Here is a 27,856-nt window from a genome sequence, read left to right on the forward strand (position 1 = left end):
CCCGGTAGCCCCATCCTGGCATGGCATTACTAATGCATCTCTTCTTTCCTCTCTCTCCTCCAGAAGAGGGTGAATATTTCCTCAAGGTCCTGATCCCCAGCTATGCGGCCGGCTCCATCATTGGGAAAGGGGGACAGACCATTGTCCAGCTGCAGAAAGAGACAGGCGCCACCATCAAGCTCTCCAAGTCTAAGGACTTCTACCCAGGTGAGGTGGGCCAGGAGCTCCCGTGAATCCCTGCAGATCTGAGGGTTGATAACTGAGGCGGGGAGTGGGAGGCTCGGACCTTCTCCCCCAGTGATAGTCTCCTGCTGTGGCAGCTGGACAGGAGAGGGCCAGGTTTGCCTTGATGCCTGGGCTCCGGGCCCCTGTGATCCGTCCTGGGGAGGTGGGCAAAGGGCGCTGGCTGGGGTAGATTCGTGCCATCCGGGCGACCAGCCCATGCCTACGTTTGAGAGGCCGGGGGAAAATGCCCCTTGCATGTAACAGCCAATGAAGGTCGTACATTTTGGAGGCAAGGCTGCCGGTCTGGCTTGCAAGGCAGGAAACTGTGTCCCGGGTAAGCAGCAGCTCTGGAAAGGGCTCAGGGATCATGATGGGAATGTGCTGAGTATGAGAACAGAAATGGTGGTCACCAGGCTCCAGAGATAATGGCTCCCTCTGGAGAATGGGAGAATTCAGCCCTCTTGGAGCAATTGGTTCAGGCTCTCTGCAGACTCAGGCAGTGTCACTGTGTCAACTACACTAGGGGCGGCTTCCCCTTCTCAGATAACGTGGCCATTGGGTATGTGAGCAGGAGATGGTGAGGGGGAGCAGAGTGCTGGCCCTGCGGAGGCCAGTTACTGCAGCCAGTTCTGGTGTCCGCCCTTCAAGGATCCTGACATCTCAGCCGGGGGTCAGAAAAGAGCAACAGGCCCAAGCTGAGGGCTGGGAATCTGCCTCAGAGCCAGAGACTGGAGTACTGTAGTTGGCTCTAAAGAAGATTCAGAGGTGACCAGATCCCCGGCAGCCAGCACAGCCCTAGTGGGGAGGTTTCTGAGAGCAGAGGCAGAGAGCAAAAGCCAATGGCTGGAGCTGAGGCGAGAAATTCAGATTGGGAATAAGGCACCGAGATTTGATGGGGAGTGGAGGGAAGGGAAAGCAGTCACTCGAATGACTAATCCAGAGCTGGAAGTGGATTTTCCATTGCTTGGAGTCTTTACGCTGAGATTGGATGGCTCCGCTCTAGCTCGACCATCAGATCTGGGCTGGATGTAGGAACGACCGGGGGGATTCTCTGGCCTGCGCGATGCAGGTGGCAGGATTGGTCCCTTCTGGCCTTACCATCTCTGACTCTCTGACCATTCAGCACCGGGCTAGCAGCCAGCCCTGCATCGCTGCCCTGGGGAAAGGGTGCCCCCGCCTGGCCTTCCCCAGTGCGTCCCATTGCCACGAGCCGAGCTCCCTCGTGCTCTGGCAGTGGGATCCTGGCTTGCATGTGGCAGGGCATGTGGGATCTGTGTGTGTGTGTGTGTGTGTGTGTGTGTGTGTGTGTGTGTGTGTGTGTGTGGAGGGCCCCCCCATACTATGGGGAGGGGACCTCACAAGTGGAGGGTGGAGAGTACTGCAGCCGGTGGGAACCCAGGCCCCACCTACTCACAAGGCTGAAGGGAGACATCCCTTTGTCCCAGATCCCTGTGAAGCCCTCCTCCGTCTCCGACCTCCCAGGATAGTTACTTTGGGAAGTGGCTCCACCCCCTCTTTCCTCCAGGGCAGGACTGAGACCCGCCAGTTGGGGTGGGGAAGTTAGCACTGCCTCACCCCCCCGTGAGGTACATGGAGGCTGTCGGACAAGAGGACTAGGGGAACTGGACCTCCCATCCCCCCAGGCCAGCACAGGACCATAGCCCCACAGACAGGCCATAGTCGGGTCAACCCCCTTGGGGGTACTAGACCACATCCCCCATAACTGAGCTGGGGCAGGCAAACTCCTCCAGAACAAGGACTCCTGGGTTCTCCTGGCTTGGGAGGGGAGTGGTCTTCAGTTGTGGGCAAAAGGGCTAACCCTGTCCTGGGTTACATGAACAGGGGAATCTCAGGGGGAGCAGGGAGGTGATTTTCCCTCTGGATTTGACCCAGGTGCGACCGTGACTGGGATCCTGGTCCAGAAAGATGTTGATAAGTTGCCAAGAAGAGCCCCGAGAACAACGGAAGGATTAGAAAACCTGCCTCAGAGCGAGAGACTCCAGGAGCTCAGTGTTTTTAGCTTGACAAAGAGAAGGGTTGGGGGGACTTGATCCCCATCTATCAGTGCCGACATGGAGAACAAGGATCTAATAATGGCTCTTCGGTCTAGCAAAGGTTGAACACGAGCCAATGGCTGGGAGTTGAAACCAGACAAATTTAGACCAGAAATAAGGTGTAGTGAGTACGATTAACCCTTGGAACAATTTACCGAGGGTCCTGGTGGCTTCTCCATCCCTGGAAATGTTTAAATCAGGATTGGATCTTTGGTAAAGATCGGCTCTAGTTCAAAGAGGTGTTGTTTCTGGGCAGTTCTCTGGCCTGTGTTATCCAGGAGGTCAGACCAGATGATCACAGCGGTTCCTTCTGGCCTTGGAATCTATGAATCTGTGAGGGGAGTGGTATGTAGTGGTTAGAGTGGGTAACCTCCTGGGTTCTGGTCCCAGCTCTGGGATGGGAGTCGAGTAGATTAACACAATTTGTTGGGAAAGAGTCAACATGGTTTTTGTTGGGAAAAGGAAATCATGCCTCACCAGTCTATTAGAATTCTTTGAGGGAGTCAACAAGCATGTGAACAAGGGGCACCCAGTGGATAGAGATTTTCAGAAAGCCTTTGACAAGGTGTAACAGACTTACAGATCATGCCCACACACAAGGTCCCTCACCAAAGGCTCTTAAGCAAAGTCAGCTGTCATGGGATAAGAGAGAAGGTCATCTTATGGATCAGTAACTGGTTAAAAGACAGGAAACAAAGGGCAGGAATAAATGGTCGGTTTTCAAAATGGAGAGAGGTAAATAGTGGTGTTCCTCAGCGGTTTGTACTGGGACCAGTCCTATTCAACATATTCATAAATGATCAGGAAAAAGGGATGAACAGTGAGGTGGCAAAATTTGCAGACGATACAAAACTACTCAAGATAGTTAAGTCCAAAGCAGACTGAGATTTTAAAAAATGAAAAAAAGCAACCAAACAAAAAAGCAAGTATTTCTTCACACAGCACACAGTCAACCTGTGGAACTCCCTGCCAGAGGATGTTGTGAAGGCCAGGACAATAACAAGGTTTAAAGAAGAGTTAGATAAGTTCCTGGAGGAAAGGTCCATCAGTGACTATTAGCCAGGATGGTGTCCCTGGCCTCTGTTTGCCAGAAGCTGGGAATGGGTGGCAGGGGATGGATCACTTGATGATTCCCTGTTCTGTTCATTCCATCTAGGGCACCTGGCACTGGCCACTGTCAGAAGACAGGACACTGGGCTAGATGGACCTTTGGTCTGACCCAGTATGGCCGTTTTTATGTTCTTATGGGGTGTAGTCGTTTCAGCAGCGGTGTGGGAAGTCAGGACTCCTGGGTTTTGTTTCTGGCTCTGGGAGATGGGTGGAGTGTACCGATTTCTGCTAGGGGGAGTGTCTAGGACCCAGGACTCCTGGGTTCTGTTCTGCAGCACTTAGCCATGGCCCCTGGTAAATGCACTGTGCCAGCCCTGCTAGGTTTCCTTTTAAGGTCAAAGACGGAAGATTAGCAGGTGGTGCTGGGTGGTGGGGAGGAAGCCGGTAGCCCCAGCCCAGTTATAATCTGTGCCCTGATTGTGGGACATACAAAGTCAGGCCATCCTAGCTAAGCTGCTTTTCTCTGCATCTCCTGCTCTCGATTGGAGGATTATTGGGCAGCAAATCTCCTGGGATGGGGGGATGTTGCCAAGAGCCTGGAGAGGGGAGGGGGCAGCTTTTCGCTTAGTAATTGCCCCAGGAGAAAAGGGGTTGTTCCAATCCCTCGGGAAAGGGGGAGGCACCATCCCCCATCACCATGATAGGGAGGGAAGTCTGGGGTCTGGTCCTGGGTGGGTTTGATCAGGACTGCATGGAGAAGGCTGGAGCTCCTGGGACTGTGAGAAGGTAGCCTAGTGGTTAGAGCATGGCCCAGAGCATCAGCACTTATGGGTTCTATCCCTGGCTCTGGGAGGGGTGTGGGGTGTCTTGGTTACAGCAGGGGTGGCTGGGAGCCAGGACTCCTGGTTCTATCCGCAGCTCTGGGAGGGGAATGGGGTCTACCAGTTAATGCAGCAGGGACTGGAAGTAGGGTTGCCACATCTCAGTTACAAAGCCACCATAACATGTAGGATGGTCCTGAACCTGGACACCTGTCTGCATGCACTGAGGACCCTGACAGATTTCCCAGGACAGCTAGCTCAACAAATCAATGAGCCTGGGGAAAAGCTGTGTGGGTGACAACCCTGAGTGGGAGCCAAGACTCCTGGGTTCTATCCCTGGTTCTGGGAGGGGAGTGGGGTCTAGTGGTTAGAGCTGGGTCCTAGGACTCCTGGGTTCTGTTCTTCCCCCAGTTAGCAATGACTTCACGGGAGTCACCTCCAGACATTCCAGCTCTCACAAATTGACATGAGTGAGGCTTATCTTTAGTTAAACTTCGCTGTCAGCCCCGGGCCAGGGTCTCCGCTGGCTCTTGCTGTCAACCTTGGGACTGGGGAAGCCACTGGGTCCTGCTGTCAGCCTGGGATGGGGGCTCTGTGGGCTTCCACTGTCAGCCCGAGACGGGGACTCCACTGGGTCCCACTGTCAGCCATGGGACCCACCTCTTCCCATCGCCCTGGGGTGCACATAGTTTTGGGGAGACTCTTCAATACGCCTCCTCTGCCAGGGCTGTACATTGCCTCCCCTGGCAGCTGCTTGGCGCTGTGCTGCCTGGGTTTCTCAGCTTCTTTTGGCACCTCCTCTGGGCACTGCTGCTGCTTTTCTGACCAGGAGTAAGGCAGAGTAAGGATCCCAGCATCTTCCTGTGCATCCCCCCCCCATCGTGAGAGACGGCTTCCGGCAGGAGCGCGGCAGGATGGGAGGCAATAGTAGGGCCGCAAAAGGTTGGGGGCGTTCATTGATTTTGTGCAGCTCCATGCGTGATGCTCCTCATCAGAGAGCGAGTCTTTAACGTTGCATGCGGTTGTTCCCCCTCCCCTCCCAACAGGGGCAGGGGACCATTTAGGGGAGATGAGTGACTTTGTCATGCTGCTGCATGGGAACAAGTGACTGCCCCGTGGCCTGGGAGGGCAAGAGACGGGGAGTCAGTGGCACCTGCAGGCCCTGCTCCAGAGTGTCTCTTTGCATGATTGGGAGAGCTCCTGCTGCAGGACCCCAGCGCCTCTTCCTTCCCATACAGCTGCAAGAGGAGGCAGCCCGGGGCTAGTCCTGCATGCACTGGGTGGAAGTGGGGGGAAAAGCAAATCTTTTGGAAGGATCTCCTGATTTGTAAGCCAGGCTCGCGATTTTCGGGGTCTGACTGGTGCTGTTGGGGTTAGCAGCGCTGCTTATCCGTGCCCATTTCTTCAGTTGTTGGCTGAACGCCCGGCCGGGCCTGCCCAGGATACCTGCGGGGGCTGGGGGAGAGGGGGCAGTTTCAGGCCACAGGAAGGCTCATGGAGAGGGGTGGCAGGGTCCCCCTGCCTGCTCCCAGGAAGGGGAGGGAGAGATCCCATAACCCGTGGGCAGGGGCTGGTGTGGCCAATCCCAGGTGCCTGGAGGTGGAGGAGGGAGTCACACGGACACCACAGTGGCTCTCTGCAGCCAGCAGGGCCCTGGGTGCCTCCCCTGCCCCCAGCTGCAGGGCTAGGGGAGGAAGCAGGAAGCTGGGCAGGGCTGGACCAGGCTGGGAGGGAAACGGCTTCAATGGCAGGAAATGGTCCCCTTGATAAGTCAGGCCAGAGCTGTGCCGGCCGGTCTCTCCCCTGTGCCGGCCTGGATCTGTCCGGGGACCCCCTGCCCCTCCCCTAGCTCTGTCCTGGAATCCCCCTGCCTCCCAGCTCTATCCCGGGACCCCGAGTCCCCTGGCTCTGTCTTGGGATTCCCCTGTCTCTGCCCCCTGGCTCTGTCCTGGGACCCCCCCCCCGTCCCCCATCTCTGTCATGGGACCCCCTGTCCCTGCCCCTTGGCTCTTTCCTGGGACCCACTGCCTCTCCCTGAGCTCTGTCCTGAGACACCCCTGCCCCTACCCCCTGGCTCTGCCCTGGGACCACCTCTGCCCCTCCCCCAGCCTGGCTCTGTCCTGGGACCCCCCGCCCCTCCCCCATCTCTGTCCTGGAGCTCACCTGCTCCCATCCCCCCAGCTCTGTCCTGGCACAAGCCCCCAAACCTCCCCCCTCCCACCTGTTGCACTGGCACAGCCTCCACATACACACGCTCGTGCCCTGCTCACACTCGCAGAATCGTGTGCCAGCCTGTGGAACCACCACGTCCCCTCGCATGCCTGCCCCACACACCTGCCGTGCCTCCTACCCTGCCCTCCTTGTGCCCCCTCGCACCTCCGCTCCCTTGTGCAACCGGTGACCGTCATCCACCCCGCCCGGGAGCTCTCCACTGCCCCCCCATCCACTCCCCTCCTCCAGGGGAACCCCAGGTTAGCAGGCAGGAGGAGCACCTGGTACCAAGAGGGGGTGACAAAAATGATTCCCAGGAACAGCCCCCCCACCCCATTCGACTGCCTGTGACCTCTGCCCCAGCCCCTGGCCAGAGGCCAGCACTCACCACACCCTTTCCTGTTTATCCAGCCTTTATTAGGCCTTGGCTGGGACAGGCCCTATTGTTTTCAGGGAAGCCAATGGGGCTTTGTCACAATCTGTGGAAGCCTGATCCTGGAGTGCAGGGGGAAGAGCGCTGAGGGGGGGCCTTCCTGAACCCCTGCCCAATGGGCAGACAGTCGAATGGATGCTCCCAACAGCTCATAAAACTTTCCTCATGCCGCTTGAGGAGTCCACAACTCCCCCACCACCATGAGGCAGGGGAAGAGGTCACAACTGCAGCCACTTCTGGGGTAGGACACAGCAGATGTTTAACAACAGCAACCCTGTGCTTTAGGATAGGAAGTGAGGCAGGATACTATCTCTAGATGAAAGTGGGAATAGAACCCAGGAGTCCTGACTCCCAGCCCCGCCTGCTCCCATCAATAAGAATGTAAGAAAAGCCAGACTGGGTCAGACCAATGGGCCAGCTAGCCCAGGTGGCCAGTGCCAGACACTTCAGAGGGAGTGACCAGAACAGGGCAATTATCGAGTGATCCATCCCATGTCATCTAGTCCCAGCTTCTGTCAGTCAGAGGCTTAGGGACACCGGAGCCTCTGGGTTGTGTCCCTGTACATCTTGGCTAACAGTCATTGCTGGACTTATCCTCCAGGAACTTATCTCATTTCTTTTTTTAACCTGGTTATAGTTTTGGCCTTCACAACATCCCCTGGCAGTGAGTTCCACAGGTTAACTGCACTACGTGAGGCAGAACTTCCTTATGTTCATTTTAAATGTGCTGCCTGTTAATTTCATTGGATGATCCCTGTTTCCTGTGTTATGGGAAGGAGTAAATAACACTTCCTCATTCACTTTCTCCACCCCAGTCATGATTGTATAGACCTCCATCATATCCCCCCCCTTAGTCCTCTCTTTTCCAGGCTGAACAGTACCTGTCTTTCTAATCTCTCCTCACATGGAAGCTGTTCCAGACCCTTAATCATTTCTGTTGTCCTTCTTTCTGCCTTTCCCAATTCTAATATAGCTTTATTGAGATGGAGCGACCAGATCTGCACGCAGTATTCAAGGTGGGGGCATTCCATGGATTCATAGAGTAGCATTATGTTCTTTATCTTATCTATCCCTTTCCTAATGGTTTTCTAACATTCTGTTTGCTGTTTTGACTCCCGCTGCACATTGAGAGGATGTTTTCAGAGAAATATCCACAATGACTCCAAGATCTCTTTCTTGAGTGGTAACTCGAGCTAATTTAGACCTCATCATTTTATATGTGTAGTTGGGATTATGTTTTCCCATGTGCATTGCTTTGTCTTTATCAAGTATCAGAGGGGTAGCCGTGTTAGTCTGGATCTGTAAAAGCAGCGAAGAGTCCTGTGGCACCTTATAGACTAACAAGATGTATTGGAGCATGAGCTTTTTGTGGGTGAATACCCACTTCGTCGGATGCATGGGTATTCACCCACAAATACATGCTTGGTACTTATCAATGATGAATTTCATCTGCCATTTTGTTGTCCAGTCATCCAGCTTAGTGGGGTCTCTTTCTAATTCTTCACAGTCGGCTTTGGACCCTTTCTTGAGTAGTTTTAAATCATCTACAAACTTTGTCACTTCACTGTTTACCCCTTTTTCCAGATCATTTATGAATATGCTGAACAGTACTGGTCCCAGTACAGATCTTGGATGGACTGTGCTATTTACCTCTCTTCACTCTGAAAACTGACCATTTAGTCCTACCCTTTGTTTCTCTTCTTTTAACCAGTTGCTAATCCTGGAGAGGACCTTCCGTCTTATCCCATGACATCCTAAATACACTATATCCACTGGATCACCTTTGTCCACATGCTTGTTGACCCTCTCAGAGAACTCTAATAGATTGGTGAGGCATGATTTCCCTTTACAAAATCTGTGTTGACTCTTCTCCGTGATATTATGTAGGCCTCAATTGCAGTATTGTGTCCAGTTCTGGGCACCACATTTCAGGAAAGAAGTGGACAAAATTGGAGACAGTCCAGAGAAGAGCAACAAAAATGATTAAAGGTCTAGAAAACATGACCTACGAGGGAAGATTGAAAGAACTGGGTTTGTTTAGTCTGGAGAAGAGAAGACTGAGTGGGGACATGGTAACAGTTTTCAAGTACATAAAAAGTTGTTACAAGGAGGAGGGAGAACCATTGTTCTTGTTAACCTCTGCGGATAGGATAAGAAGCAACTGGCTTAAATTGCAGCAAGGGCGGTTTAGGTCGGACATTAGGAAAAACTTCCCTGTCAGGATGGTTAAGCACTGGAATAAATTGCCTAGGGAGGTTGTGGAATCTCCATCATTGGGGATTTTTAAGAGCAGGTTAGACAAACACCTGTCAGGGATGGTCTAGATAATACTTAGTCCTGCCATGAGTGCAGGAGACAGGACTGGATGACCTCTTAAGGTCCTTAAGTCCTACAATTCTATGATTCATCTATGTGTCTGATAATTCTGTTCTTTACTATAGTTTCAACCTGGTACTGAAGTTAGGCTTACCAGCCTGTAATTGCCAAGATCTCCCCTGGCACTTCAAAAAAAATCAGCTTTACTTTAGATTTTGGTGACTTGTCACTTTTTAATTTATCAATTTGTTCTAAAACCTCTTCTACTGACACTTCAATGTGGGACTGTTCCTCAGACCTGTCACGTAAAAAGAATGGCTCAGGTGTGGGAATTTCCCTTATGTCCTCTGCAGTGAAGACCGATGCAAAGAATTCACTTAGTTGCCCCACAAACACCTTGTCTTCCTTGAGTGCTCCTTTAGCACCTCCATCGTCCAGTGGACCCACTAATTGTTCAGCAGGTTTCCTGCTTCTGATGTACTTGAAAAAATGGGTTTTGCTAGTTGCTCTTCACAATCTGTTTTGGCCGGCGTAATTATACTTTTATACTTGACTTGCCAGAGTTTATGCGCCTTTCTATTTTCCACTGTAGGATTTGACTTCCAGTTTTTAAAGGATGCCTCTTTGCCTCTAACTGCTTCTTTTACTGTGCTGTTTAGCCAAGGTGTGTGTTTTTTGGTGGTTATTCTACTGTTTATTTATTTATTTATTTATTTATTTAAAAATCCGGGTTATACATTTAAGTTGAGCTTCTATTATGGTATTTTTAAATAGTTTCCATGCAGCTTGCAGGCATTTCTCTCTTGTGACTGTTTTAGTTTCTGTTTAACTAGCTTCCTTATTTTTCTGCAGTTCCCCTTTTTGAAGTTAAATGCTACTGTGATGGATTTCTTTGGTATTTTGTCCCCTACAAGGCTGTTAAATTTAATTACATTATGGTCACTGTTCTCAGGGCCAGATTTAGGAGCAGGAGACCCAAGCGTCTACCTGGGGTGCAGGGCTTGGGGTACGCCAGGCTCGGGGTGCTGTTTTTGTAGTTAGCGACAAAAGGGAAAATAGAATGTTTGAAGTGACCTGTCTCAGGTATTCTGTGTGTGGATTCATTTTTCACTAGCCTCCCAGAATGTTCTGGACCTGTGTAGAATATAAATACAGATTTACAGATCCTAGCATGCAAATTTATCGTCTTACAGGACAGGGATAAATCAGGCATGCAAATCGTGTATCAAAGTCATGAAATGGGCTACAAATGCAATAAAAATAAGGTATTAAAAAGTTTAACAAATGAGGAAGGCTGTGCCAAAGATGCTCCTCGACTGGGCACCATTTGGTCTAAGGCCAGCCCTGGGTTCAGCTATATTCACCTTTTGGGCCAGATCCCATGCGGTACTTAGGACTAAATCAAGAATTGTCTCTCCCCTTGTTGGTTCCGGCAGGACTAGGTGCTCCAAGAAGCAGCCACAAATGGTATCTAGAAATTTTATCTCTGCATCCCATCCTGAGTTGACATGTACCCAGTCCCTGTGGGGATAGTTGAAATCCCCCATTATTATTGGGGTTTCTATTTTTGTAGCCTCTCTAATCTCCCCGAACATTTCACAGTCACCATCACCATCCTGGTCAGGTGATCGGTAGGATATTCCTACTGCTCTACACTTACTAACCAAGCATGGGATTTTTATCCATAGAGATTTGATGGTTCAGTTTAATTCATTTAAGATTTTTACTGTGTTTGACTCTATGCTTTCTTTCACCTGTAGGGATGCCACACCCTGACCAGCATGACCTACTCTGTCATTCCTATGTATTTTGTACCCTGGTATTACCGCATCCCACTGATTATCATTGTTCCACTAAGTTTCTGTGATGCCTATTATAGCAATATCCTCATTTAATACCAGGCACTCTAGTTCACCCACCTTAATATTTAAACCTCTTACATTTGTATTTAAGCGCTTACAAAATTCGTCAGTATTTAGTTGTCTGCCTTCTTGTGATGTAATTGAATGGGTCTCTTTCTCCTTCGACTGTTTCTTTACAGTTCCTGCCTGTACTTTACCAACTTCTATCCTCTTTTCTTTATTAGGACTTAGATAAATCCTCCCCTAAGGGATGTCTCTGTCTGAGCTGTATGCTCCTCTGCACCTGTTGGTCTTCCCACACTCCTTAATTTACAAACTCTTCTATGACCTTTCAAATTTTACACGCCAGCAGTTCTTTTTTTGTTTAGGTGAAACCCATCCTTCCTTGTATAGGTTCTTCCTTTCCCAAAAGGTTTCCCAGTTCCTAATAAACCTAAACCCCTCCTCCCAACACCATTCTCATCCATGCATTGAGACCCTGCATCTCTGCCTGTCTAACTGGCCCTGTGTGTGCGTGGAACTGAAAGCATTTCAGAGAATACTATCATAGAGTTCCTGGACCTCTTACCTAGCAGCCTAAATTTGGCCTTAAGGATCTCTCTCCTACCTTTCCCTGTGTCACTGGTACCTGCATGTACCGTGACCACCGGCTCCTCCCCAGCACTGCACATAAGTCTGTCTAGATGTCTCATGAGCTCTGCAGCCTTCTCACCTGGCAGGCAAGTCACCATAATAAATAGATAATAATATATGGAGATATACCTATCTCATAGAGCTGGAAGGGACCCTGAAGGGTCATGGAGTCCAGCCCCCTGCCTTCACTAGCAGGACCTAATACTGATTTTGCTCCAGATCCCTAAGTAACCCCCACAAGGACTGAGCTCACAATCCTGCATTTAGTAGGCCAATGCTCAAACCACTGAGCTATCCCTCCTCCCATGTGGCTTGCCTACTCACCACAAACCCAACTATCCATATTTCTAACAATCGACTCCCCCATTGCTATTACCTGCCTCTTCCTAATAATTGAAGTCCCCTCCCCTGGAGGGCTCTCCTCAGTGTGTCTGGAAGGAGGGTCCTAACAATGGGATCATTTCCCTCCACTTCAGCTTAATGTTCTCCTTCCCCCTCCTCAGCAGCACAGACTGGGGGTGGGACCCACTCTGCTGTGCCCCAGAAAATCTCCTCTCTGTACCTCTCTATCTCCCTCAGCTCCTCCGGTTCAGCCACTCTGGTCTCCATAGCCTGTGCTCAGTCTCTGAAGGCCATGACTTGCTTGCACCAAACCCACTCCTCTCTCAGAACTGGGGATGGAACAAGGAGTCCTGGCTCCTATCCCCCATCCTCTAACCAGTAGATCCCACTGCCGTCCCAGAGCCAGGATAGAACCAAGAGTCCTGACTCCCTGACCCCCCACTCTAACCATTAGACCCCACTCCCCTCCAGAGCTGGGATAGAACCCAGGAGTCCTGCTCCCAACCCCCATCCCCACCGCTCTAACCGCTGAGAGATGTGGGATGACTCTGGTGGTTTGTGCATTGGTGGAAGTGGCCTGCCATAGTGTGTGGATGGCTGTTGTGGTTTGTGGGTTGGTGCTTTGGGGAGGGCAGTGGGCAGCGCTGGTGGCGGTTGGTGGTCTGTGCTCTGGTGCTAATGGTGGATTGCAGGGAGGGAGGTGTGTGGTGTGGTGAAGGAGGTTTGCGGTGCTGTGGGCTGTGGTTTGGCACACGTGGGCTGTGGTGGCACAGGTTGTGGTGTTGATGGTGTATTGAGTGTGGTCTGTGGTTTGGTGAGCATGGGCTGTGCTGCCGTGGTGCTGTGGGCTGTGGTTGGCAAGCATGCATTGGTGGTTGGTGAGAATGGACTATGGCATCGTGGTTGGCAAGGGTGAGCAGTGATGCCAGAGGCTATGGTTCGTGAGGGTGGTCCGTGGTGTTGATGGCTGTTAAGGATGCACCATGGTACCATAGGCCATGGTTGGCGAGGGTGGTCACGTGCCATGGGCTGTGGTTAGCCAGGATAGGCCGTAGTGTCAGTGTCTGGCAAGGGTGGGCTGTGGTGCCATGGGCTGTGGTTGGTGAGGGTGGGCTGAGGTGCCATGGGCCATGGTTGGTGAAGGCGGTTGTGGCATCATGGGCCATGTTGGTGAAGGCGAGTTATGGTGCCATGGGCCGTGGTTGGTGAGGGTGGGCTGAGGTGCCATGGGCTGTGGTTGGTGAGGGTGGGCTGTGGTGCCATGGACCGTGGTTGGTGAGGGTGGGCTGTGATGCCATGGGCCGTGGCTGGTGAGGGTGGGCTGTGGTGCCATGGGCCGTAGTTGCCGAGGGTGGGCTGTGGTGCCATGGGCCGTGGTTGGTGAGGGTGGGCTGTGGTGCCATGGGCCGTGGTTGATGAAGGCGGGCTGTGGTGCCATGGGCCGTGGTTGCCGAGGGTGGGCTGAGGTGCCATGGGCTGTGGTTGGTGAGGGTGGGCTGTGGTGCCATGGGCCATGGTTGATGAAGGCGGGTTGTGGTGCCATGGGCCGTGGTTGGTGAGGGTGGGCTGTGGTGCCATGGGCCGTGGTTGATGAAGGCGGGCTGTGGTGCCATGGGCCGTGGTTGGTGAGGGTGGGCTGTGGTGCCATGGGCCGTGGTTGGTGAAGGCGGGCTGTGGTGCCATGGGCTGTGGTTGGTGAGGGTGGGCTGAGGTGCCATGGGCTGTGGCTGGTGAGGGTGGGCTGAGGTGCCATGGGCTGTGGTTGCCGAGGGTGGGCTGAGGTGCTATGGACCGTGGTTGGTGAGGGTGGGCTGTGGTGCCATGGGCCGTGGTTGATGAAGGTGGGCTGTGGTGCCATGGGCCGTGGTTGCCGAGGGTGGGCTGAGGTGCCATGGGCTGTGGTTGGTGAGGGTGGGCTGAGGTGCCATGGGCTGTGGTTGCCGAGGGTGGGCTGAGGTGCTATGGACCGTGGTTGGTGAGGGTGGGCTGTGGTGCCATGGACCGTGGTTGGTGAAGGCGGGTTGTGGTGCCATGGGCCGTGGTTGCCGAGGGTGGGCTGAGGTGCCATGGGCCGTGGTTGCCGAGGGTGGGCCAGAGCACCAGTGGCTGGCGAGGGTGGGCCGTGGCGTCGCTGGTTTGGCTGGCTCGGATTTGGTCCTAGGATGGGGAGGGGGTTACATTTTGAGCCAGCCTGAGGTTCCCTGACTCATTCAGGGCCCTCCCCCATTTCCCTCCTGTCTTCTCCGAGCCTCTGACTCTGTGTGGGGATGGAGGGATGGGGCCAGGCCTCCCGCTGTCCCCCCCCACCGGGATCCTTGAGCCCCTGATGCCAGGCCCTGCGCTGGGCCTCAACCCTCGCCGTGGGGCAATGGGGGCCTCCCTGCCAGCTCTCCTCCTCCCCTTCCCCCCTGGGGCCTCTCACCCCACCCCGGGAGGGGGAGCTCATTGCTGGGGACAAAGGGTCCCTCATCGCCCAGGTAACCGGCCGATGGCAGATGAGGGGGTGTGAGTTGCCATGGCGACAGGCCTTTAAGCCTCCATCACGGCTGCTGGGGGCGGAGGGGGTTTCAAAACGCTGCAGGTTGCCATGGGAACCTGGCTGTGCCTGTTTTGTTGAGGCAGCAGCTGAGGGGGGGAGGTTGGAGGGATACCGGGGGGGGGGGGATGGGGCATGGCAAGGGGTGGGGGGTAATGAGAGGGTCAGGGCTGCCCGAGGGGGGAAGTGGGGCAATTTGCAGGGGCCCCCATGAGAATATAGTATTCTATAGTATTGCAACTTTTTTTTTTGGAAGGGGGCCCTGGAATTGCTTTGCCTCAGGCCCCCTGAATCCTCTGGGCGGCCCTGGAGGGGGATGTGGGATGTGAGGAAGGAGGGAGAGCGTGGCCGTGTGGAGGGGCAAACTGGGAGGAGCGGGGGGGGGATGTAGTGGGAAGGAAGGAAGAAGAGAAGGGGGGATATAGGGAGGGGAAGGGGATGCAGGGAGAGGAGGGGGTCTGGGGAGGAGAGAGCTGGGAAGGGGGATGTGGAGAGGGAAAGGGGGATGTTGGCCAAGAAGGGGGACATGGGAAGGGAAGGGGAAGGGGAAAGTGGGGACATGGGGAGGGGATATGGGCCAAGCAGGGGAGGGAGAGGGGAAGGGGGTTTGGGATGTGGGGAGAAGGGACAGGGGTGTCATGGGGAAGGAGAGAAGCCAAAAATCCTTGGTTTCCCTCCCTCTCCTCTCCTCTCCTCTCCCCTCCTCTGGCTCCCCCATGCAACGGCTCTGGCACCAGCTGAGGCATTTGCCCCCCAGGGTTGTACCCCACACCCTGGGGATGAATCTCCCTGCCATGAGGAATGAATGCTCTGCAGGGATTAAACCCAGAACCCCCAGCCCCAAAGCCCTAGACCCTGAGCTAAAGGGAGAGTGCCAGGGGTCTCCCCCCAGCTCTAGGTGGGGAGTGGAGTCTAGTGGTTAAAAGGGGGCTGGGTATCAGGACTCCTGGGTTCAATCCCCACACCTACCACAGGCTCAGTGTGTGACCTTGGGGAGGGCAAGTCCCAACCCCTCTCAGTTTCCCCATCAGCCGTCAGGAAAGGTCACAGGGTGGAGGTGAAAGGCTGGCATTCAAGGGAGATGGGGGGTGCTAAGCGGTCCCTTCCCTGGGGGGGCTGACACCAGCCCTGTCCCATGGCCGGGGTCATGGGGGGAGCAAAGGGGTTGTGGGGGCCCTCGTTGGCAGCCCTACCAGCTGTTGGCTTTAAACAGGCAGCAGCTGGCAGGGCATGGCTGGAGCCCGTTAACCCTCTGTGTGCCATGCTAGGCCCCTCTGGAGCAGGGGTTAGCCGGATGAGAGCTGCGGGGGTTGGAGAGGGATGGGACGCAGACAATAGCCGGGCAAGGGGAGGCCAAGGCAGTAGTGGCCGGTCAAGAGCTAGGTGTAAATACACCCGCTGGCACACTCACTCCTCTCTTACACACACATCCTCATGCCTGCTTGCACACTTGTTCCTCTGCAACCAGTTGTCCCCTTGCACACCCACTTACACATTCATTCCTCTGGCATCAATTGTTGCTCTCTTACACACTTCCTTTCCTCTTGCACGCTCACCTTCCTCCATCACCCCCATTCCTTTGGTCTCAGTTCTCTTACAAACTCACTTTCCTTTTGCACACTCATGCTTTTGGTGTCAGTTCTCCCTTTTTGCACGCTCCCTCCCTGAAAGCTCACATCAGCGCATCCCTCTCCAGCTTGGTGCCCGCTGTGCCCAGAACTCTGGGTGCTAACCTGCCCATGCTCTCCCCTCCCCAGGCACCACAGAGCGGGTGTGCCTCGTGCAGGGCACAGCCGAGGCCCTCAACGCCGTCCACAACTTCATCGCAGAGAAAGTGCGCGAGATCCCCCAGTCCGTGGTGAAGCCCGAGTCCGTCAACATCCTGCAGCCGCAGACCACCATGAACCCAGACCGCGCCAAGCAGGTGAGATCCAGGGGACTGGACACTCTCCCTGGGACTGGTGGATTAGCCACTAGGACAATGGGAAAAAAATCCACTGCTGGGCCACAGAAGCCCGGATCCCAGGCCGCCAGGCAGGATGGGGGAAGCCCCAGCATCCCAAACCCACTCCTTGGCAAAAGCTGCGAGGTGGCAGGGGAAGCCCCCAGCACCCCAACCCCGTCCCTGGAAGAAGCACTGGGCAGGCAGGGCATGAGAAGCCCCAACGCCCCGACCCTGGTCCCCCACAGAAGCACTAGGGGTGGAGGGGGAAGCCCCAGCGCCCGGACCTGGCTGTGGCCCTGGGACTGGAGGAGCTCTTGCTCCCTGCCATGGCCTCAGGGCTGGGGGAGCTCTCACTTCCCGTTGTGGCCCTGGGGAGACAGAGCTTCTCTAGTCTTGGGGGGCAGGCAAAAAGGGGCAAACAGGTTGTGGGGCCACAGCGTGGGGGCAGAATGAGGGGACTCTGGGTGGACCAGGGTGGGGCCCAGGGAAGAGACAGAAAGGGGAGGGGCCATGGGCAGGGCCGCAGGTGGAAGGGGGGGAACGGGGCTGGGACTGAAGGTGGAAGGGGTAGGCAGGCATCCCCCACTAGATCTGGCCCAGGGCTCCAGGAAACCTTAATCTGCCTCTGCCTCCAGGGAGCAGCTAGAACTCTGCGGGGGTGGCTGGACTCGTGCAGTCCCTGTGGTTGTCCTGAGCTCCCCAGATCAAGCCTGCACTGCCCAGCGTCACCACACTGGGGCTGTCAGCAGCACACACTGCCCTTAGCAGCCAGGGCAGGGGCTGTACGCACTATCCTGCACACCCACTGTAACACACCTATTAGCCATCAGCAGCCACGAATGCCTTGGTGTCTCTGGGATGCTGTAGCGTGGGGCTGGGGCAACACTGCTTGGGGGTTAGTGCAGAGATTGCTGGGGGGCAAGTGGAGTTTCACAGTCCACACACACCCCCAACCTCCATCGCTGGGGTTCTGAGTTCAGATCCTGCCTCTGGCCACACATGAAGTGAGTTGGTTGGGTCTCTTTTTTCGGTTGGGAATTTGCTGCATTCTGGGGTAGCCAGGGACTGCGGGTTGGGAGAAAGGGACACCGGCAGAGCTGTGTGTGTGGGGAGCCCAGGGCTGGGATAGTGGTGGGCTGCGGGTCAGGACTGAGGGACTCTGGCAGAACTGGGAGAGGTGGAGGCAGTGCTGGGCTGGGGGATTTGGGTCAGGATTGAGGTGCACCGGCAGAGATGGGGGGAGTCTGGGGCTGCGCGTTGGGATTGAGGGGCATCAGCAGAGCTGGGGGGAGCCTGGGGCTGCGCATTGGGATTGAAGGGCACCTGCACGGGGAGGGGGAGCCCAGAGCTGGGTTAGCAAGAGTCTGCAGGTTAGGCTTGAGGGGCATTGGCAGAGCTGGTGAGGGAGGTGCCTGAGGCTGCGGGTTGGGAGTGAGGGGCACCAGCAGAAGTGGGGTGGGGGGACCTCAGCGCTGGGCTAGCAGGGATCTGCGGGTCTGGACTGAGAGGCACTGGCAGCGCTACAGGAGGGGACGAGCCCCAGGCCCGGGTTGTGATTCAGGATCGGGTCCAGGGGTCTGGTCCAGTATCCCTGCTGGTCACAAAGGCACCAGTAGACTCTCCCCAATCCCCACCCCCTCCCTCAGGTCCTCGTGTGACACCATCCCATGTGAGGATGAACCATGTCCAGACTGGGGCCCACGTGGTGGCCTTTGCCCGGATGCCTGGGTCCCTTCGGGACAGCACTTGTCATTCGCAAGAAGAAAGTGCACAGAGATGACTTCATGTCTCCTTTGGCCCACTCTGTCCATCCCCATGGGGCCAGGGAGGGAACATCCCCTCAGTCCGTTCCCCCCAGGCCGGGGGTGGGGTCGTCCCATCCAGGACATTCCCCCCAAGGGCAATAGCCATTCTGGTTTGTTTCCCCAGATGCACAAGCCCAGCCCCCAGGGTCAATAGGACTGTAGCAAGGCAGGAATTCTGTGGGTTAGGACCAGGGACTGGGGGCCAGGATGCCTGGGTTCACTCCCCAGCTCTGGGAGGGGACAGGGTCTCTTGGGTTAGAGCAGGGGGGCTGGGAGTCAGGACTCCTGAGTTCTATCCCAACTCTGGGAGGGGACGGGCTCTCTTGGGTTGGAGCAGGGGGACTGGGAGTCAGGACTCCTAGGTTCTCCCCCCAGCTCTGGGAGGGGACGGAATCTCTTGGGTTAGAGCGGGGGGGGTGCTGGGAGTCAGGGCTCCTGGGTTCTCCCCTCAGCTCTGGAAGGGGACGAGCTCTCTTGGGTTGGAGCCGGGGGGACTGGAAGTCAGGACTCCTGGGTTCTCCACTCAGCTCTGGGAGGGGACGAGCTCTCTTGGGTTAGAGCAGGGGGGGTGCTGGGAGTCAGGACTCCTGGGTTCTCCCCTCAACTCTGGGAGGGGACGGGCTCTCTTGGGTTGGAGCGGGGCGGGGGGCTGGAAGTCAGGACTCCTGGGTTCTCCGCTCAGCTCTGGGAGGGGACGAGCTCTCTTGGGTTAGAGCAGGGGGGGTGCTGGGAGTCAGGACTCCTGGGTTCTCCCCTCAGCTCTGGGAGGGGATGGGCTCTCTTGGGTTGGAGCGGGGGGGACTGGAAGTCAGGACTCCTGGGTTCTCCACTCAGCTCTGGGAGGGGACGAGCTCTCTTGGGTTAGAGCAGGGGGGGTGCTGGGAGTCAGGACTCCTGGGTTCTCCCCTCAGCTCTGGGAGGGGACGGGCTCTCTTGGGTTGGAGCGGGGCGGGGGGCTGGAAGTCAGGACTCCTGGGTTCTCCGCTCAGCTCTGGGAGGGGACGAGCTCTCTTGGGTTGGAGCAGGGGGACTGGGAGTCAGGACTCCTGGGTTCTCCCCTCAGCTCTGGGAGGGGACGGGCTCTCTTGGGTTGGAGCAGGGGGGCTGGGAGACAGGCCGCCTGGGTTCTAATCCCGACTCTTGACTTTAACTCTCCTTCCCCTCCCTCCAGGGAAAGGGGATTGACACAGCCCATGTCCTTGCTCCCCGAGGCCCTTTTGCCTTAGTAACCTGCATCCTCTTGTCCCTCCTGTCCGCTGGGAACTAGGTCTGATCACAGCCTGCAGCCGCTCACCCTCCTGATCTTCCCCCACAGCACAGGTCACCCCGGGAAGTCCCTTGACAGGGACGGAGCTGTGGGGGCACTGGGTCCGCACCCCCCAGCCCCGCCCAGCCCTGGCTGCTTCAAAGGCAACAAGGGCTCACTTGACTTTCCTGACTGTGTCAAAGAAACAGGGCGGGAATGAGTCCGGCACCTCCCTCTTCCCGGCACACTCCTGTGCCGCTCCCCACAGCACCCCCTTCTGGGAGAGGCTGGGGCTGGCATAGCTGGGAACTCCCACCACAGCCGGCTCCTGCCTGCTCCCCACAGCGCCCCCTGCTGAGAGAGGCTGGGGCTGGCATAGCTGGGAACTCCCACCACAGCCGGCTCCTGCCCCACTCCCCACAACGCCCCCTGCTGGGAGAGGCTGGGGCTGGCATAGCTGGGAACTCCCCGCACAGCCGGCTCCTGCCTGCTCCCCACAGCACCCCCTGCTGGGAGAGGCTGGGGCTGGCATAGCTGGAAACTCCCCGCACAGCCGGCTCCTGCCTGCTCCCCACAGCACCCCCTGATGGGAGAGGCTGGGGCTGGAGTAGCTGGGAACTCCCCCAACAGTCGGCTCCTTCCTGCTCCCCACAGCACCCCCTGCTGGGAGAGGCTGGGTCTGGCATAGCTGGGAACTCCCCCAACAGTTGGCTTCTGCCTGCTCCCCACAGCACCCCCTGCTGGGAGAGGCTGGGTCTGGCATAGCTGGGAACTCCCCCAACAGTTGGCTCCTGCCTGCTCCCCACAGCACCCCCTGCTGGGAGAGGCTGGGTCTGGCATAGCTGGGAACTCCCCCAACAGTTGGGTCCTGCCTGCTCCCCACAGCACCCCCTGCTGGGAGAGGCTGGGGCTGGCATAGCTGGGAACTCCCCCAACAGTCGGCTCCTGCCCCACTCCCCACAACGCCCCCTGCTGGGAGAGGCTGGGGCTGGCATAGCTGGGAACTCCCCCAACAGTTGGCTCCTGCCTGCTCCCCACAGCACCCCCTGCTGGGAGAGGCTGGGTCTGGAGTAGCTGGGAGCTCCCCCCACAGCCGGCTCCTGTCCCACTCCCCACAGCGCCCCCTGCTGGGAGAAGCCAGGGGTGCTAAAATCTCCCAAGAAATCTCCTGTTGAACAGGACATGATGGGGGTCTCTTGCCCCTTTGGGCCCCTGGGGACATGGCTCACCCTGTGCCACGTCATCACTCCCCCCCCCAGCCTCCCGCATGCCTCGAAACAGCTGATTGCTGCAGGCGGGAGGCACAGGGAGGGAGGGGGAAACGCAGATCAGAGCACTCACGGAGTCAGTGCCTATGGCTGTGGGTCAGGGCTGAGCCAAGCTGCAGCACTCTCCTGTGGGTTAGTCTGGCCCAACGGTGGGGTCAGGGCCTGCATCAGAGACTGTTACGCAAGAGATTTTCTTGGCTAAGTGGCTGTGGTGTTTTCCTTTGCTCCCGGGCGGTGGTTATGTAATGTGGTGGGCAGGCTGCGTCCTCCTCCCTTCCCAGGCAGAGCCCCCTGATCTGCCCCTACCCCCAGGCTGTGTCACTGCCGGTGGCCAGTCTGGGGCGGGCCCAAGGACAGCCTGATTGAGGCCCTCCAGGCCAAGATCATCCCCCACCCCTTCCCTGACCCCACTCTTAGGCCTGGGTTGTACCTAGGGCTGGTGTGCTGAGCTCTGGGTGTACCTAGGGCTGGTGTGCTGGGTGTGCTGAGCTCTGGGTGTACCTAGGGCTGGTGTGCTGGGTGTGCTGAGCTCTGGGTGTACCTAGGGCTGGTGTGCTGGGTGTGCTGAGCTCTGGGTGTACCTAGGGCTGGTGTGCTGGGTGTGCTGAGCTCTGGGTGTGCCTAGGGCTGGATGTGCTGAGCTCTGGGTGTGCCTAGGGCTGGGTGTGCTGAGCTCTGGGTGTGCTGGATGCTGGGGTACTGAGCTCTGAGTGTGCCTAGGGCTGGGTGTGCTGAGCTCTGGGTGTACCTAGGGCTGGTGTGCTGGGTGTGCTGAGCTCTGGGTGTACCTAGGGATGGTGTGCTGGGTGTGCTGAGCTCTGGGTGTGCCTAGGGCTGGGTGTGCTGAGCTCTGGGTGTGCCTAGGGCTGGGTGTGCTGAGCTCTGGGTGTGCCTAGGGCTGGGTGTAGTGAACTCTGGGTGTGTTGGATGCTGGGTGTTCTGAGCTCTGAGTGTGCCTAGGGCTGGGTGTGCTGAGCTCTGGGTGTGCAGGGTTCTGGGTGTGCTGAGCTCTGGGTATACTGGATGCTGGGTGTGCCTAGGGCTGGGTGTGCTGAGCTCTGAGTGTGCCTAGGGCTGGGTGTGCTGAGCTCTGGGTGTGTAGGGTGCTGGGTGTGCTGAGCTCTGGGTGTGTAGGGTGCTGGGTGTGCTGAGCTCTTAGTGTGCCTAGGGCTGGGTGTGCCGAGTTCTGGATGTGCAGGGTGCTGAGTGTGCCTAGGGCTGAGTGCGCTGAACTCTGGGTGTGCTGGGTGTGCTGAGCTCTGGGTGTGTAGGGTGCTGGGTGTGCTGAGCTCTTAGTGTGCCTAGGGCTGGGTGTGCCGAGTTCTGGATGTGCAGGGTGCTGAGTGTGCCTAGGGCTGAGTGCGCTGAACTCTGGGTGTGCTGGATGCTGGGTGTGCCTATGGCTGGGTGTAGTGAACTCTGGGTGTGTTGGATGCTGGGTGTTCTGAGCTCTGAGTGTGCCTAGGGCTGGGTGCACCGAGCTGTGGGTGTGCAGGGGGCTGGGTGTGCCTAGGGCTGGGTGTAGGAAGCTCTGGGTGTGCTGAATGCTGTCACTGCTCTCCATGGTGCTGAAAGGGAACCCAGCTCCGGCCAGCAGTGTCTGGGCAGCGCCCCTTCCCAGCTCAGCCCATGTGTCGCTGGGAGTTACCCAGCTCTCTGAGTGGGTACAACACCCCCGCTAGGCCCCTCCATGGAGACTTGAGCATGCTTATCTCCACGCGGCGCTAGGAGATGTGCTGCAGGGAGCAGGGGACGGGTGATCCTTGTATGTCATATGGAACCCCAGAGGGGGCTGAGCTCAGCACTGGGGGGGTTTAACAGCCCTATGCCCCACCCCAGAGGGGGCTGCAGCTCAGAGCTGGCAAAAGGCAATGGAAATTGCTGGGGAGCTCATTCCTCACCCCCGCTAACACCCCCCCCACCATCTCTTGCCCTCGACAGGCCAAGCTGATTGTCCCCAACAGCACAGCTGGGCTGATCATCGGCAAAGGGGGCGCCACGGTTAAGGCCATCATGGAGCAGTCGGGGGCCTGGGTGCAGCTGAGCCAGAAGCCGGAGGGCATCAACCTGCAGGAGCGGGTGGTGACGGTCAGCGGAGAGCCTGAGCAGATCCGCAAGGCGGTGGACATCATAGTGCAGAAAATCCAGGAGGATCCGCAGAGTAGCAGCTGTCTGAACATCAGCTACGCCAACATCACCGGTCCCGTGGCCAACTCCAATCCCACCGGCTCACCCTACGCCAACTCCACGGACGTGCTGCCAGCTGCTGCCGCGGCCGCCACCGCCTCGGGCCTGCTGGGACACACCAGCCTGGCTGGCGTCGGGGCCTTCCCGGCAGCCCTGCCAGGCTTCTCTGGCAGCGACCTCCTGGCCATCAGCACGGCCCTCAACACCTTGGCCAGTTACGGATACAACACCAACTCGCTGGGGCTGGGGCTCAATTCTGCCGCCGCCTCTGGTGTGCTGGCCGCTGTGGCGGCTGGAGCCAATCCTGCCGCGGCCGCTGCCGCCAACCTCCTGGCCTCCTATGCCAGCGATGCCTCCGCCAGCACCAGCACGCCAGCTGGCGCTGTGGGGGCCTTCACTCTGGGCTCCCTGGCAGCCGCCACTGGGGCAGCCAACGGCTACCTGGGCACAGCCTCGCCGCTGGTGGCCAGCTCCTTCCTGGCCACGGAGAAGTTAGTAGAGAGTGCCAAGGATATGGTGGAGATCGCGGTGCCAGAGAATCTGGTGGGGGCCATCTTGGGCAAAGGGGGCAAGACGCTGGTGGAGTATCAGGAGCTGACGGGCGCCCGGATCCAGATCTCCAAAAAGGGAGAGTTTATCCCTGGCACCAGGAACCGTAAAGTCACCATCACCGGCACGCCGGCAGCCACGCAGGCCGCCCAGTACCTCATCAGTCAGCGAGTGACGTACGAGCAGGGGGTGCGAGCCACCAACCCACAGAAAGTAGGGTAGGGCCGAAGGGAGTCACCAAAGGGAGAAATCCATTTTAAAAGTCAAAACAAACAAAAAAACAGGCCCCCTCCCCCACCCTGCCCATCCCCTGCACGCCCCCAGACATGCATCCCCTCCAATAGGGAGGGGTTTCCCCCAATCTAATGACCAGCTCTGATCCAGACGCGATCTCCGGATCGGCCCGTGGACCTTGCCGTGCGTTCTGTCTGATATGTATATATTGCACTTCTTTTTTTTTAATAGAAAAAGAAAATGGGTCAAATTTTCTCTTTATTTCCTTTCTTTCTGGCCCCCTCCCCCCAGCCAGACCTCCCCCACCGCCTGCTCTCTCTATTCAGGGAGCAGAACGCACTTTGGGGAGTGGATCCATTTAAGACTGGGGGGGAATTGGATTTTCATCCATAATTGGGGGAGGGGTGATTGGCGCTGATCTGGACCCATGTTGAGACGACGGGGGGTGGGGAACGGAGTCTTGGCATGAGCCACAGCTGCCGTAAATCCCCCACATGCCCCCTCTGTAGCTGGGTCTTACTGAACTTCAGCTGTGACGCGGCATTTCACTGATGCGTTTTATTTTCGGCATGTAGATAGTCAAATTGTGTTGAACTCGGGGCGGGAGGGGGGTGTTAAGTTAGGACTGGGGTTGGTTTTTGTGGGCTGAGGGGGTAGTTATTCATATCTTCAGCAAAACTGGGGGGACGCACTCCCCCTCTTCCTCCAGAAAGAAAGCAACAAGTTTTTAAAATATCTCTAGGTGCGTAACTGGAAAGGTGGCTGTGCTGTTTCTGTGGGGAGTTGGGGTGGGAATCTGTCCATGGCGTAGCCACAGGGCTGAGTTTTGTCGTCTCACTCGGCAAAGTCTGCCAGACTGGATGATTGGAGGGTGGGGAGATGAGCAGAACACGAAGCTGTGACAACATGCATGGTGGTCTGTGGTGTAATGTGGCGTAGAGGGCTACTTCCTGTGATGTCATAGGCTACTTCCTGTGACATCACAAGTGCCTATCAGTGATGTAGCATGTTACTTCCTGTGGTGTAGGAGGCTACTTGCTGTGATGTAAACGCCTGCCTGGGGCACATCAGGCTGCTTCTTGTGAGGTCATAGACTGCTTCCTATAATGTCATAGGCTGCTTCCTGTGACAGACGGAGCCAAACCATCCAGGTGTGGTTTTGTTTTCCTTTAGGGCTGTTCTGTAAATGCTGATGTCACATCCATCTAGGGAGAAATCTCTCCCCCCACACCCCGAGGGAATGTGAGCGGTCTAGCCCGTCCTGCCAGAGCAGCGACGGGGCAGGGAACCCAGCCATTGCTGCTGCTCACACAGGCCCTGGGGGGCTGGCATGGCCAAGAAAGTGAAGCACTAGGCAGCCTCCCCGCAGCTGCCACTCAGTATTAAAGCCCATCTGGGACGATGGCTATTTTCTCAGCCTCAGGGGCGGATATCGGCATCTTCTCAAGCCGTGGACTTCACGACTGCCCCCATTGCTCCAGGGAAGGGACACTGCTCCTCTCCCTCTTCCTTAGAAACCCCCGCCCTACCCCCACCTCCCCCAGGATGTCTTTGATGCCTCAAGCAGTATTATCACCTTGAGCCGGCCAAGGGCTGCCCCTGCTGGCAGCGTGGCCTGTGGGCAACGTGGAAAGGACCTTGCTTCACATATCAGTGACTCAGGGCAGTCCATGAGAGCCAGATGACCAGTAACTCTGGGCTAGTGCCGCGGTATCCATTAGCCCCTGGGCTAGCACTGGGGTCAGGCCCAATAGCCCCTGGGCTAGTGCCGCGGTATCCATTAGCCCCTAGGCTAGCACTGGGGTAAGGCCCAATAGCCCCTGGGCTAGTGCCGTGGTATCCATTAGCCCCTGGGCTAGCACTGGGGTCAGGCCCAATAGCCCCTGGGCTAGTGCCGCGGTATCCATTAGCCCCTGGGCTAGCACTGGGTCAGGCCCAATAGCCCCTGGGCTAGTGCCACGGTATCCATTAGCCCCTGGGCTAGCACTGGGGTCAGGCCCAATAGCCCCTGGGCTAGTGCCAGGGTATCCGGTAGCCATTCTGTGATCAAATCAGTGGGGCCATTCTCTGCTCCATGTTTACAGCTGACCCCTTTTTAATGGACCGCTTTTGCCAGGGCCCTCCAGGGCTTCTGGAAACAGGGATGTTTTCCTTTCCACCCGCTCCCACCCCTGCCTGCTCTGGCTTATTGTTGTAGGATTCTTCGTAAGCTTTTGGCTGAACAGGCTGGCTTGTAATGTAATGTTGCTCCTGGGTCTCAGGCTTCTTACACTGGTGTGTTATTGTAGGGTTGGTTATGAGCCCTGGGGTGTATGCACCGGCTTGTTATAGTAGGGTCATTCAGAAGCCCTGGATTATATACACCAGGTTATTATTGTAGGGTTGCTCAGAAGCCCTGGGTTATATACAGTGGCTTGTTATTGTAGGGTTGCTCAGAAGCCCTGAGTTATATACACTGGCTTATTATTGTAGGGTTGCTCAGAAGCCCTGAGTTGTATGCACTGGCTTGTTATTGTAGGGTTGCTCAGAAGCCCTGAGTTGTATACACTGGCTTGTTATTGTAGGATTGCTCAGGAGCCCTGATTTGTATACACTGGTTTGTTATTGTAGGGTTCTTTGTGATCCCGGGGCAGGTTTGTTATTAGAGGGTTACTCATGAGGCAGGAGTGAAATAAGCATATCACCAGCGGGCAGCGGGTGGTGGGTGATGAGGGTGAGCGGTTCTGTACCAGTGCTGTGCTCGGAGGGACCCCGCCAGAGCCAGGCCCCTGTGCCTGGGGGAATGGGCCATCAGCTTAAGTGCTTCATAGGTCCAAATGCAATCACAACCCTTAGAAGACCCCTCCCCACATCTGACCCCTGCAGGAACCCCATTGCCTCCCCTGCCCTAGAGACCCCCTCCCCATCGGATCCCGTAACCCCCATAACTCCCCAACCCAGTTAGCATAGGCACTTACCCCATTATCTTCCCCTCCTGACACTGGCACTTACCCCATAACACCCCCACCCCAGAGCCCAAAGGAGCCCCCTCCCAATGTGACACCGGCTGTTCACCCCCCACCCCAGAGGCGAGCTGTGGATTTGTGCAATATTTTACCCTGGGAAGGAGAATCTCTTCCTGACCCCCAGCTGGCCGTCAGCCCTGGCACAGGTGGGTTTCCTTTGCATGGCCCTTTGCAGGCTCCAGAGCTCACCGGGAAGGTGCATGAGAGGCACCGAGAGTGCAGCCATGTCCACGTTGCTCCAGCAGGTAGATGGTCGGACAGCAATTGAGGACAGACTCAGGGGAAGGGGCTAGCGGTGGGTCTGGGATCTGGGGAGGGGGCTCTCCATGTTAGCTAGCAGAGATCAATCATTTTCCATTCGTTAGCCGGGGGGGGGGCTGAGGGAGGGGGGTTTGTAACCTTTTAAACTAGGGAACAAAACAAATGTGAAAATATTTACTACTAAAAAGGAAGCAATATTTAAGTAGCATCTTGCACTGAATCTCAGAGGGGAGATGAGAGGCAGGGCCGGGAGAGCCGGCCCTTTTCCATGGGTTGGGCCAGATCCTGCATTGGGGTCAATAGGCCTTGATCTGCCCACGTGGGGCGCTCCGCCCATTCCTGCCAGCTGTGGGAGTGGCCCGAATGGTTCTGGGATCTTTTGAGTCGAACAAAACGTGCTGCTGCTGTAGCCTATGGCGGGGGTGTTGCATATCAAACTTTGCAAAGGGAGACGGGAGGTCGGGTGGGGAGGTGGGTTTTGTGCCAAAATATTTGTCTGTCTTTTTCAATACATGCCTGCATAGAGCGTGTGACCCAGGGTGCCTGGGCCAGCCCTCACTGGAAATGCCAAGTTCAGGCTGCAAAGGGGCACACCAGGTCACAGGGGGATTACTTGATTTAACCCGAGAACTACTCTGGTGGCCCAAGGCTATTCAAGAAAATCTGCCCCATTGCTGGGTAATACAATGCTGGGGTGTTTTTAACGTGACATCCTCGTTAAAAATGCCACCGCCGTATCTGAAAACACCCCAGTAACACCAACCCAGTAATACTACGATAACCGGTAACGTTTTCATAAAGATACCCGAATAAAAGTACTTCAGTAATATCCTGAAACACTACAATGACACCCCAAAGTACTCAAGTATGATA

The 27,856-nt window shown here is 56.5% G+C and overlaps 1 protein-coding gene across 1 annotated transcript in view; it reads left to right on the plus strand.

Annotated features, from left to right (window-relative positions):
- The window catches only part of NOVA2 (NOVA alternative splicing regulator 2), a 37,475-nt gene extending 13,152 nt beyond the window's left edge, over nt 1-24,323 (plus strand). Inside the window, exons 2-4 of the mRNA XM_030544326.1 lie at nt 64-207; nt 16,241-16,407; nt 22,689-24,323. Coding sequence (XP_030400186.1) covers nt 64-207; nt 16,241-16,407; nt 22,689-23,705 — 1,328 coding nt within the window. The 3' untranslated portion in view covers nt 23,706-24,323. The remainder of the gene's footprint in view (nt 1-63; nt 208-16,240; nt 16,408-22,688) is intronic.
- The last annotated feature ends 3,533 nt before the right edge of the window (nt 24,324-27,856 follow it).

Source organism: Gopherus evgoodei, unplaced genomic scaffold, assembly GCF_007399415.2.
Source record: "Gopherus evgoodei ecotype Sinaloan lineage unplaced genomic scaffold, rGopEvg1_v1.p scaffold_34_arrow_ctg1, whole genome shotgun sequence".
NCBI classification, from domain to species: Eukaryota; Metazoa; Chordata; order Testudines; family Testudinidae; genus Gopherus; species Gopherus evgoodei.